This window comes from Mastomys coucha, unplaced genomic scaffold (genome assembly GCF_008632895.1).
Source record: "Mastomys coucha isolate ucsf_1 unplaced genomic scaffold, UCSF_Mcou_1 pScaffold15, whole genome shotgun sequence".
NCBI classification, from domain to species: domain Eukaryota; kingdom Metazoa; phylum Chordata; class Mammalia; order Rodentia; family Muridae; genus Mastomys; species Mastomys coucha.
The window spans coordinates 25,971,660-25,984,871 of NW_022196897.1; the positions used below are offsets into that span (position 1 = coordinate 25,971,660).

Below are 13,212 nucleotides of genomic sequence, written 5' to 3' on the forward strand. Positions count from 1 at the left end.
GGGGGGGGGGAGTCCTTGTTTTTTTGTCTGTTTGTCTATTTGAGACAGGGTTTCACTGTGTAGCCCTAGATGTCCAGGAACCTACTCTGTAGACCAGGCTACCTTGAACTTAAGAGATCTACCTGCACCTGCCTCTGCCTCTGCCTCCTGAGTGCTGGGATTAAAGGTGTGTGCCACCACATCAAGGCCCTTGTGGGTTTTTCTTTTATCTTCATTAATTTTAATTATGTAGGGGTATATGGGTCAGATACTCTGATAGTTATAAGCAACCTGTATGGGTGCTAGGCACCGAACCTGAGTCTTCTGGAAGACGATCAATTATCTTAAACCCTCGCTAGAGGGAAGCTCAATTGAAAGGGATGCTTCCTTAAGACTAGTCTGCAGGCAAGTCTGTAGTGCATTTTCTTAATTAGTGATTGATATAGGAAGGAGGGCCTAACCCACTCTGGGTGGTGCCCTCTCTGGGCAGGAGATCCTATAAGGAGCAGGCTGAGAAAGCCAGTAAGTAAACAGCGTTCACCATGACCCCTATATCAATCAGCCCCTGCCTCTAGATTCCTGCCATGTTTGAATTCCTGTTCTGACTTCCTTCAGTGATGCACTGTGATGTTAAACTGTAAGCTTTTTGCAAAAATAAACTCTTCTGTCCCCAAGCTGCTTTGGTTATAGTGTTTTATCACAGCAATAGAAACCCTGAGACACTGCTGATCCATTGCTCCAGCCTCTTAACTTCCTTTTTTAATCTCTAATAATATGGAGCATCTGTTGTCAGCACAGATTCAGATGAAACTCCAAAACCACAATCATGGTGCAATAAAAACTGAAGTTCTAAATCATAGACCTGGCTCTCAAAATCATTAAGTGGGCAATGTCTCAGTGTTCTTCGCAATGTTGCTCAGACAAAAATGTGGACAGTTATTTAAGAGCAACTTTTAATGAAGAATTTTTTTCTTAGGGCTCCTGCCTAACACCTGGGAAACTGAACAAGTCAGCTTCCAAAGCATTGTGACTAACACTGCTTTCACAAAATCCCAACAGTTTCTCAACTTTGCCACCCTCATCTTTTTAAAAAGTGGCCATTGGGCTAATACATTACAAATGCTGCAGAGGGAGTGCACACAAAAGGAAGCTGATCTGTTGGGCGGCCCTAAAAAACCTGATACTGCCACTCTCCAAACGCTAAGCATCTACCCAGGCAGAGTGCCTGCAGCAGGCTCAGAAAGGCCAACTGTAATGAGACACTTGTGTGGAAATGCATTCCAGAATTTCTGCATGCCCAGCACCATCTGATCATAAGATGGGATGGTTATTTCTTGCAAGAGAGCCTGAATTCAGTGCTGGGTGCTTCTGCAGTGTGGAATGCCTATCTTGAAAGCCTTATAAAAGTATGAGTTCTCCAGCAAACTGGCCAATTAGAAAGCATTTAAAAATATATAACAAAATATACCAAAAATCTACTCAAAACATACCAATTTTCAGAGGAGAGGTTGTTTAGAGTGTTTATTTGTTAGTGTTTTATTTGAGGTTTTTGACTGCGTTGTTGTTTGGAGACAGGATTTCAGGTAACCCAGGCTGGTGTCCCTACACAGTCAAGGGAAGCCTGAACTCCTAACCTTCCTGCACATGCATGCCAATGATTCCAAGAGCAGGGAATTATCTTTATCATGACTGGATTTCACCTTCTGTTTAAAAGGTCAAAATCTGGTGCAAAAATGACAAGCTTTATACATGAAAATGCTATCATTTACAAAAGAACCCTAGAAGCACATAAAGATTTAATTTTAAGTAGACCATTGGTGCAATAACTTATAACAACTAAAGTGGTTTCACAAAACCATATTAATAATTTTTAAGAAATCCTTAATAGAAGGAAACAAAAATACATATAGCAGAGGTTTAGAAAAAGGGTTATATATTTTATCTACATACATACATACACACACACACATAGATTACAAAAAAATAAGTATACCAAAATATTAATGACAGTTATTATTAAATAGTCATTCTATCTTCTTTGTAACCTTTCAAAATTTAAAAATTTTTATACATGCTCAAGAGCTAATCTGCTAAACAAGATGCTAAACTTTTAAAGATGAATAGCCAAAACACATACACCAGAATAATCTGCCAGTAAATATTAAATGCCTTGAGAAAATTTTACTACATACATTTTTTATTTACAACAAGAATCTATGACAATGTAAGCAAAAATTGTAAGAACAGAAGTCCCACAGACATTTATAAAACAAGTGTACACTAACCTTTCAATTAAAGACCCATAAAGTGTCTCAGTGCTTTTAGCCCACCTTCTCACAGCAGGGGCTTAACTCCTCAGGGGGTGCAAGCAAACTTCAAAGACAAGATTAGGCCCAGACACTAGCACTGTACAATGTAAGGTTTATATGTAAGTTTGCCCAGAAACACAGAGATGCAGATCTGAGGAACAAAGGTAGATTCTTTGCAATCATCTAAAACAGCCAAATTAATGCCTAAAATAGTAACAGAAAAAAGGAAAATACACAAAGAACTATCAACAAGAAAGTTCTAGAAGGAGCAAAGGTGTCTAAAGTCAAATATTCAGTGATAGTTTACTCACTAGGAACAGCAAAAGGAAATCAGACAAATTACAATAGAGCATGTATCCATTTCCAATTCAAGCTCTGTACAGCCTTAGGAAGGTATCCATCCCTGCAGTGTTAAGGTTCTTGATGTAGCTTCTCTGCAGTACTGACAAATCACATGCCTCTTTCCATTTCTCAGAGCACAGCACATGTATCAGTTAAAGGTCTTCACTGATGTACACACACATCAATGGAAAAAAGACCTGTCTTTAAAGATAATGATATTTCTGTTCTTTCTCATCTTTGTAATATTAGCTGTTTTTTAAGGAGTATGTAAAATACTTCATTACTTTATGAATTGTTTTAAGTACAGAAAAGTGTAACTAAGGAATTCAGCTACACTTATATGTGTGTGTGTATACATACATATATATATATACACACATATATATGTGTGTATGTATGTATATATATATATATATATATATATATATATATATGAAGGTATTCAAGACACCACACCAATAACGTGTTCAATCTACCATCAGGAAAATGCAAATAAAAACAACCATCACATTGATAAAGATGAAATCTGACTGATGAAGTTATAGAGCAGCGGCAGCACCTAACACTGCAGATGAGAATGCAGAGCAGCACAACCCATTTTAAAGAAGTTTAGTATGACACAGGAATCAGATACATAATACAATCAATGGTAACATATGACTACACCCACCAGATGCATATGCAAGGAAAATCACAGCAGTGCTTGCAATAGCCAAAACTGGCATGTGACTTCAACACTGCAACTTTACTAACAGTAACAGAATGGACCAGGCTGGGTGTAAGAGCTCAGTGTCGAAATGTTCGCCTTACATGTTCAAAGCTCTAGATTTGATCCCCAGCACCAGTAATAAGAGGAGCAACAACAAAGCTGGAGTACAACTCTATAAATATCACAGTGATAAAAATAAATGACTACAGTGACGTGCAACATGAAGGGCCCTTATAAACATAACTGAGCAAAAACATACCAAAACTACATAAATAATAATTCTATGTCTATAGAATTGAGAAACAAGCACAATTAAATTATTTTTTTCAGGGAGTCACACACATGTAATAAAACTATGAACACAACAAAGGAATGACTCCCATAAAAGGATGGTGATTGCCTCTAAAGAAAGGGAGGGAGGGAGTTCTAGGGTAGGACTAAGGCCATCTCTAACATTTACAGATCTAGAAAAGGTACAAAAAAGACCTACAGACCATATATATCTAAATACTTAAGCCTTTAAGTCAGATGATCTGGGGATGGTAGTGCACTGTACTGGCTGGTTTTGTGTGTCAACTTGACACAGGGTGGAGTTATCACAGAGAAGGGAGTTTCAGTTGGGGAAGTGCCTCCATGAGATCCAGCTGTGGGGCATTTTCTCAATTAGTGATCAAGGGGGTAGGGCCTCTTGTGGGTGGTGCCATCCCTGGGCTGGAAGTCTTGGGTTCTATAAGAGAGCAGGCTGAGCAAGCCAGGAGAAGCAAGCCAGTAAAGAACATCCCTCCATGGCCTCTGCATCAGCTCCTGCTTTCTGACCTGCTTGAGTTCCAGTCCTGACTTCCTTTGGTGATGAACAGCCATGTGGAAGTAAGCCAAATAAACCCTTTCCTCCCCAACTTGTTTCTTGGTCATGATGTTGTGCAGGAATAGAAACCCTGACTAAGACATGCATGTCTATAATCCTAGTGCTAGGAAGGTAGATGCAGGAGAATCATGAGTTCAAGGTCATCCTCAGCTACAAAATGAATTTAAGGCCAGCCTCGGATACCAAAAAAACAAAAAACAAAAACCATTTTAAAAAAGCAAAAAGTTATAAATCAAGCTTACAACTATTAAATATATTTTACCTCCTACTATGATAAATATACCTTTAGAACTAACTAGAAAGTGAGACACACTGTGCATTTTTTACCTGCTTAGAGTTTGATGCAGAATAGTGGCAGAGGAAATACTAGCTATTGGCTGAGTACCCATGGCCCCTTCCAGATTGCATACAGCAAGGGACCTTTCACACAAGCACAGAGTTACCCAACTCCAAGTGCTGCTCTACCTATTATCTGTCCTCTACCCACTTCCCATGTGGGAGCACCCTAAGGCCTTGGGGTGAGTGCACTGACAGCACAGTTCATCCTCAGGAGGACAGAACAGACTCACATAGGCTCTGGAAATGAGCTCAAACCCACTGGAGTAAGGAATCCGAAGATCTTAATTTCTCCCAGAACAGTCTAGGGTGAAATGGTTCAATCATCAAATGGCATGCTTTATAGGCCTAGCAACTTTGTGTCCCTCCTAAGTGGCAATATGAAAGGAGAGCCAACATGGAACTCTTAAGACATAGCATAAGATGGGGGCAGAGATCTTTGTTGCCAAGACTAGGTTTGGCATAAAACTACACAGCATTCTTAACCTGAATAACAGTCATATAGTCACTTGTGTTATTTTGTTAACCCACACTTATAAGTTTTATACATTTTTTTAATACAAATAATAGGATAGCTATCATACTCTTGCTGATAAGATACATGGAAGGCAGAAATCACCAACACACAACCTGTGTGTAGCCATGAAGATACAGTCAAACAGATACAAAAGGCCTATATTTTTGACACGTCATTAGAAAAGATGAATATAGCTACAAAACTATATACAAAACTGGGAGAATTTAAGATCTTCCACAACATTTCAAACATAAAACTATCGGGTTCCATAAACCTGTACCAGATTCTGGATCAGAAGGGAAAGTGTCATAAAGAACATTCTTGAGACTATTGATTCAATTTAAATATAACAACTGATGTTAAATCAATGTTAAATTTTCTTATTTCAACAACTAGACTAGAAGTATAAAAGAAAATGTCCTTATTCTTACAATATCTACCCTGGAAAAATTTAGGGTAAAGAGCCACCACATCTGCAACAAAGATTGCATACCTAGTGACAAAGCAAATGTAACACAATGGTAATAATGGGCTCTTAGAAAGGGCACATGCAGCAAACTGCTCTTGTAACTTCAAAATATTTTCAAAATAATGGGTTCACCTCCCACGTGCCAGGATTACAAGCAAGCACCACCATGCCCAGCTACATATCCTTTAAATACTGGAATATTTTGATATGTGGTCTACAGGTCTCCTTTGTAACTTTGCTAGGCTCTGTACCCCAGACAGCTATAATAGCAGAAAGGATAAAGGCTTCACTGCTTATTCTTCCAACTCACTTTGTGGCTTTCATTTTTTTTTTCATCTTTCAAAAAATAAATTTTAACTTTAGGGAAAATTCCACAACACTGAAGAGGGAAAATTAGGTAACTACAGAAATAATAAAACGTTCATCCTTGAATTTATCTGTAAGATCACAGCTGTCATCAAATGGATACTGAATGAGGTCCACCCATGGAGAAGTGGCTGTATGCACACCTGGTTATTGCTTCTAAATCCAGTCCTCTCCCTGTACAATAAGAGACATGGCTTAACAAGGACCTTAACTTTCGACTTCCAAACAAGCATAAATTTGTAATCTACTTCACATGGAGAGAAATCCTTCATTTTAACAAATACCAGTGATGCCATACAAAGCCCTGCAGGAAACGTGGAGAGACGGAGACAACACAAGTACTGCCCTCAAGAAGGCAACTTAGCAGTGTGAAGTGTAATTTAAACAAGAATCCCAGCTATTCCACACAGTAGCTCCATAGCCAACTTTACACTTGAGATTCTAATTTCTCAATAGGACTTTCTCAACTGTCTTTAAGGATTACATTGTAAGTGTAAGTGTTGACAGCTGATAGCATATGTTTAACAGAATAAAGGGCTTTGATCAAAAATCACTATGTATATAATTATAAGAATCTAATGAAAATAAGGCAATAGAAAACAGTACCAAAGGCATAAAGTCAATTAAGGTCATGTTATTACTTCAAATTTCTAATCCTAGTACATTTTCTCTCCCTAAACATCAAATAACATACACAAATGTTTGGGTGCAAGGACCAAGAGTTCCTAACATTCGGCAAATGGCACCAAGAAAAAGGGTACAACGTTATTTTTCTCATTAAGTGAAAGGATTTTAGGGCAAAAAGTGACCTACACAAGCTTGGCAGTGGTGGTACACGCCTTTAATCCTAGCACTTGGGAGGCAGAGAGGCAGGCAGATCTCTGAGTTTGAGGCTAGCCTGGTCTACAGAACAGGTTCCAGGACAGCCAGGGCTATACAGAGAAACCCTGTCCTGAAAAAAACAAAAACAAAAAAAAGAAGAAGTGATATACACAACTGTACAAGATGTTGTAACCTCATCTGAGACCGTACTGTTTAGGGCACTTAGGAAATAGAATAAATGCTAGGGCAAGAGGAATTTCCTCTAACTAGTCTCCAACTTTCTTTTATCAAGTTTTGCCAAATTCAGTCTATTTCAAGCAGTTTAGTGGCAAAGAATTCCCTTTCTATTAATTTGAGTCCTGCAGTCTAATGGAATTAGACTGCATTGCTCATTAGCAAGGCCTAATAAGTTGGTTTCCAAGCATCCTTGATAGATGTAAACCAACACCCAATGATAAAAATAAATAAAGCCATATTTCAAGCCTGCTAGAGCAGTGGATCCCAAAGTATTCACTATGCTTTTTATTCTCCCACCTTCCTAGGATGACATGAATTATGGAAAACAAGGAAAGACACTTAAAAAAAAAACTTAAAGACATCACATTATTTATCTATTTTCTGCTGTGTACAGCTATTCCATACAATGAAGAAACATATCACTATCATAATTAGATGAACGAGTACCTGAAAGAGTGCCACCTGTCCTAGGATAGGCCACTTCCACATACACTTCAAATGTAGTCTCTGGGTTTTGCCTACAAAGGAAACAAATCGTGATTACTGATTGAGGCAGCATTATGCAAAACACATGGAGTTCAGTGTGATGTAGACTTCAACTGAATAGCTGTGAAAGTTTGGGCAGGGTATTTAACTTCTGGGCCACGACCTCCATAGCATACAAGATAAAAATAGCTATTCCCAAGCACTGTGTAACTCTAAGAAAATACACAGCAGTAATCTGAACACAATGTCTGGACATAGTAAGTTAACCATGACTATGACTTGACCTGTGTCATTTCTAACTTCCATAGCTGCATCTCCAAAGCTGTAGGGGAAAGTTTTGAGGAAATTCGGCTCAAAGCACCAACAGTTTAAAGCAGCACACTTTGCTACTTTACTAGATAAAACACACATATGACAAAAATGGTGTTACTTATACAGCTTTGGAAAACCAAACTAGAAAAGCAATCACCTCGCTAGAATATTATGAGAAGTTAATCTAAATTTAAGACATCACTTGCCTCCTTTGGCAATACCATATGTATGAATGCTTACTATTATATTCCTTTACCTTTTTAATGTCATGAGCATTCATAATAAACTCATGGAAGGTCACAGCACTACCAGAATTTATTGTTGTTACTTCTGTTTTATAAAAAATGTATGGTTATGTTATCTTTTCTGTATAACGAAAAGATAACTACTTCTAGACTGAACAAAAATCATTTAGCAAGCCAGGCACAGTGATACATGCCTTTAATCCCAGCACTTGGGAGGTAAAGGCAGGTGGATCTCTGAGGTCAGCCTGATCTACATAGCAAGTTACAGGCCAGCCAGGGCTACATAGAGACCTTGTGTCAAAAAAAAAAAAAAAAAATTATTTTTTTCAAATACCTAAGTAAACTATATTTTAAACCTGACAACAAAGCTCAAATAAGAACTTTTCTAAGGTATTTAATAATATCTAAGGTCCTAAATTTAAACCAAAGAAATACTTAGAATGTTCCCAGAAAACCCTACATTTCCTACATGAGATAAATTTTATCATGCAATTCTTACTGTGGCACTGTAAGGTGGGGGGGGGGGGGGGGGGGCTACTCTCACTGTGCAAGTGAGGTGCCTAACGAAATTCAGTGTAAAGAACTTGTCTGCCTCTCTTAGCTGACTGTCCATGTTTCATTGACTAGACAACGACCTTTGGTCCCCGATACTTTCCTCAGCCCTCTTTAAACGGTTGCCATTGTAAATGGTAACATTTTTCTTAGTAACACAAAAAATAATCATCCATCATATAAATAGCATCTTAAGAGTCAAGAAAATAAGGTAATGCTTGCTCTATCTCTGTAGTAGAAAGAAAAATGTTTTCTAATTTGTGAAAGATCAGTTTTTCTCTATAAAAAAAAACTCAGGCTTTAGCTTTAAATAAGTGCCTTGAGTAGACAGAGTTGACTATTCTAAAATTCAAGTAGTTAAATATATTTTGTTAAATATAGTCACCAAAAAATAAGATACTATATCAGAGCATCTTACTTTAAAAAAAAAAAAGTAAACTTAAAGTCTTTAGGGTTTAAAAGGCTTGCATTCTTTTTCCCACCAAAAGGGTAGAAATGACCTTTAAAATTAGCACCAAAATGTATATGAAATACCACATAGAAACATCCCTTCCAGCCAGAAACCTCAAGGTAGAGCATTTGACAAAAGGAGTGCTTTTCTTTCACAAATAGTAGATGGTAGAATGTGAAAAGCATTAGGAAGATTGCCACCTAAAAGCCTTTCTTTTACAAATGGCTGGATTTCATCTCAGAACATTTTTTCTCTGGATTAAAACAGATTTCGAAATGTGCTTTACACATAGCTGGAAGTAGTGGCACACCCTTTTAATCAGGAGGATCTCTGTGAGTTCCAGGTCAGCTTGGTCTGCATAGTGAGTTCTAGGACAGCCAGGGATACATAAAGAGACCCTGTTTCAAAAATAAAGTAAAATGTGTTCTAAGTAGCCTTAGGTCCCTGTGGATACTCTTCAGAGCTCCCACACATTTTTTTTTACTTAATTTCCACTTCTTCAACTTGATTTTAAATGTTATTAAAATTAAAATGATGAGCATGTGAAAGTGCTACATTCAAATTCTGCAACAGTTACATACCATGCCTTAACTTGTGTCACAGCACACTTGTACAGGCTCACTCTAAGGAAAGGAAGCCCTAACTAGCTGGCCCTTCTTTCTTCCTGGAACATACTCCAAACAGACAGCATGAAACCACCGTATCATTGCAATAACTTGCCGTGGTCACCAAAGCCCTGCACATGCTTCTGTGCATTAAAATGCAGTTTCCAGTGCTTGCCTTATCCTCCAAGCAGCTTTGGAACTGCTGATCAATTGCCCTCCTCCTTCAAACACATTCTTCCTTTCCCTTCTAGGAGATCCACTCTGTTAGTTCTCTGCCTTTCTTACTGGTGCTTCTTTGCTGAACTCACTTGTAAGGATTCCTGCTCTTGAACCCGATCAAGACTCTGCTGTCTACACTCATTACCTAGATGATCTCATTCAGTCTCATGGCTTTAATTACTGAGTAAATGCTTGCAAGCCCCTAAATCCTATCTTCAATCTGACTTCTTCCCTGATTCCAGATTTCTTTTTTTTTTTTAATAAATGAGATATTTTATTGTAGGAAGAAGAAAATAGGCCAGTAAAGTAGAGAGAAGGAAAGGAGAGGGAGAAAGCAAAAGAGGAAGAAGGCAAGAGAGGAGAACAAAGAGCAGGAAAGAGGAGAGGGAGAGAAGGAGAGGGAGAGCAGAGAGGAGACAAAGAGTAAGAGAGTGAGAGGATTCCAGATTTCTTAAGCCTACTCAACACTTATGCTTAGACATCTCAAACACATTTTAATTTAACATATGTTTTTATTTCCCAAAATTCTACCTCCTGAATTCTACCAGCTATCCAAACCAACAAAACTTACTTTCTTTGACCTCTTTATATGTCACTACCAACTAATCAGCAAGCTCTGCTTGCTGCTGTTGGATTCTGCTATCAAAATGTATCCAGGTGAGTTGAGAATTTAACATTTAACTCAGTAGAACCAAGCCCCTATCTATGTTCTGCTCCAGCACACACACACTCAAAATATTAAGTAAATGAAAATCCAGAATAATGTGCTTCATGGTACCCACAGTTAATGCATTCTCTCCTGACAGTATCCCTGCTTCCATTCTTTCCTCCATGTGAGTATACCTCAGTTTTTCATGGAGCGACTGTGTCAGCCCTTCATGCTAAACATATCCAAAGCATCCCACATGCTCAAACTTCAAATTCTAGTGCCGGATAGGTACAGAACAATACAGATGCATCTAATGCCATTGAACTGAGCACTTTTATTTAAATTTAAATAAAAATTTTTTATTTTATGTATATTGCCATAATTTTTAAAAAATGGAGTTAAAGACAAAGGAGGAGGCAGAGCCTACATGATCTGGCCTCTGCCTACCTGTCCAACTTCACTTCAGATCTCTTTCTCCTGGCTCACTAGACCCAGGCACACTGATCTTCTTTCTGCCATTCACTCACCTCTATCTTAGGACCCTTCACAGAGACTTTCACATAGTGATTCTTTCTGTCACTCAAAACCCTGCTCAGAAAAACCAACTCCATCACACTCTCCAGGCCCTAATTTAATTCTCCACATTATAGCAATCTCAACACTGGTTATGGTTAGTTTCCCTCTTTTACACATAAGCTGCTGAAGAACAGGGACTTTGTCTCTCATGTCAAGTGGTGTTTCCTCCATACCTAACCAAGTAAATATTAGCAAGGGACAAAAGAAATGGAAACTAGTCTTCCTGGAGTCTAAAAGAAATGACAGGTATGATCCTCTACTTCCACATGCTTCAATCTTTAGTATGGACTACAATTAACTAAAGGACTAATTAAAAGACAGACTTCTTTCTCCCAGAATCTTCCTAACTAGTAGCCAGCAGCTCATAGTGGTTCTACTTGACTTGTGATCACATTTTAGAACCACTGATCCAGTCAAATGGAATTCTCCCAAATAATTTAGAACAACTAAGATGTACATAAAATGAACAGAGTACATCTCAATACCTTTCAATGGCTTTTTTGTAATGAGAGGTATGTTTCAAAGAAAAATGCCATTTGTAGAAACAAGTATCCCAAGAATACAAGGAAAAGAAAGAAAAAGAAAAAGAAAAAGAAAGAAAGAAAGAAAGAAGTATCCTTGCCTTTCTGTCTCTCCCTCTCCCCCTCACTCCGATGAGGGCTAAGTAATAAACCTAAGATTCTTAGCTCAGCAGGTAGAGTTCTACTGCGTGGAACAAAAGATTGTAACAGCCAGCCAGCCAGCCAACCAGCCAGCCAGCCAGCCAGCCAGCCAGTCAGTGTCTGTCTTCTGTCTCTGTCTGTCTCTCTCTCTCTCTGTCTCTCTGTCTGTCTATGTCTGTCTATGTATGTATGTCTGTCTGTCTGTCTCTGTCTGTCTCTCTCTCTGTCTCTCTGTCTCTTTCTGTCTGTCTGTCTCTCTCTCTCTCTCTCTCTCTCACTCTCTCTCTCTCTCTCAAAAGAAAGAAAGCAGAAGCTGACTAAAATGCTAAGAACAAACTGGTCTATAATTATAAGCTCTAGTCATGCTTACCCATGATAGTTTACATGTTGCCTTATGGAAGAAGTGGTGACTAATGTTGTGACAGGTTATATAACATAACAAATATACATAAGTTATTTTAAGGGCCAATGAAGCCAGTGCAGATGGAGGCATTTTTTTTATTTCTCTGCAAATCAAAAAGTAAATTAGAAAGTGCCTCCTCTAAATGCAAATGGCCAAGCAATCCTTTCTTAATTTTCTCATTAAACCTGTAAACAATAAAGGCCATAGCAACTTGCACAAGATCTCTGAGAGCACCTTGAGACCGCTTATTCCTCCAACACTCTTCAAGACACTCAGTATTTTTAACTACTTGGCTAAAGAAGCTGAAAATCCTATTTCTGTCCTATTAACACTCACTGCTAATTTAGAACACGTAATGATGCTGAGAATACTATGTTCAGAGCCAATTTTCCAATATGGACCCAAGTTTTCCCAGAGCCCTTTGTGATACATCTTAGCATATTACCATGGAAATGTCCTGGTTCTGCCATGATGCCCCATTATTAATTGCCTTTTACTCTTATATGTGCCCTCATCTGGGACTCTGCCTACCTGCCAAACCTATTCTTTGCCACTCACTAGCATATCCTATAGCCTTGCACCCTAAGCTCTGGCCATAAAGAACCAGGATGTCTCTATCAAACCATGTTCCAATTCTAGTAATAGTATTATTACTGTACAACTACCATAATTTACTAAATATTTCTTGGATTTTGTAAATATAAACAGTTTTTGCAGAACCTCACATAATTCTCTACAACCCCTAATGTAGGTTACATTTAGCCCTGGATTGGAAATTAGAACCACTAAGGCCCACAAATAGCACACATACTAAAGACAAGGCAAGGAAACAGCAGAAGACCATGGAACTGACATATAAGGCACCAGGTACTTCCCTGTCCTAAGTTACTCAGCTGTTCTTCCCTTCAACAAGGACCTATCTTCTCAGCCTTTCAAGAAGTTTCAAATCTCAAGCTTCAGCTCAAGCCTCCCTATGATGGCTAGTTTTATATCAACTTGACACAAGCTAGAGTCACTGGCAGGGAGGGAGTCTCAATTGAGAAAATGCCTCCATAAGATCTGGTTGAGGCAAACCGGTAGGATATATATATATTTTGGGGG

At 38.4% G+C, this 13,212-nt stretch overlaps 1 protein-coding gene across 16 annotated transcripts in view; it reads right to left on the reverse strand.

The window, feature by feature from the left end:
* Positions 1 to 13,212, reverse strand: part of Dennd1a (DENN domain containing 1A) — a 486,221-nt gene that overhangs the window by 431,447 nt on the left and 41,562 nt on the right. For 15 of the 16 annotated variants that reach the window (XM_031370095.1, XM_031370090.1, XM_031370085.1 and 12 more), the window contains one exon: positions 7,399 to 7,469. The exons of the other annotated variant lie outside the window; for it this stretch is intronic. In XM_031370095.1, coding sequence (XP_031225955.1) covers positions 7,399 to 7,469 — 71 coding nt within the window. Of the gene's footprint in view, positions 1 to 7,398; positions 7,470 to 13,212 lie in introns of those variants that run through there. 16 annotated transcript variants of the gene reach the window in all.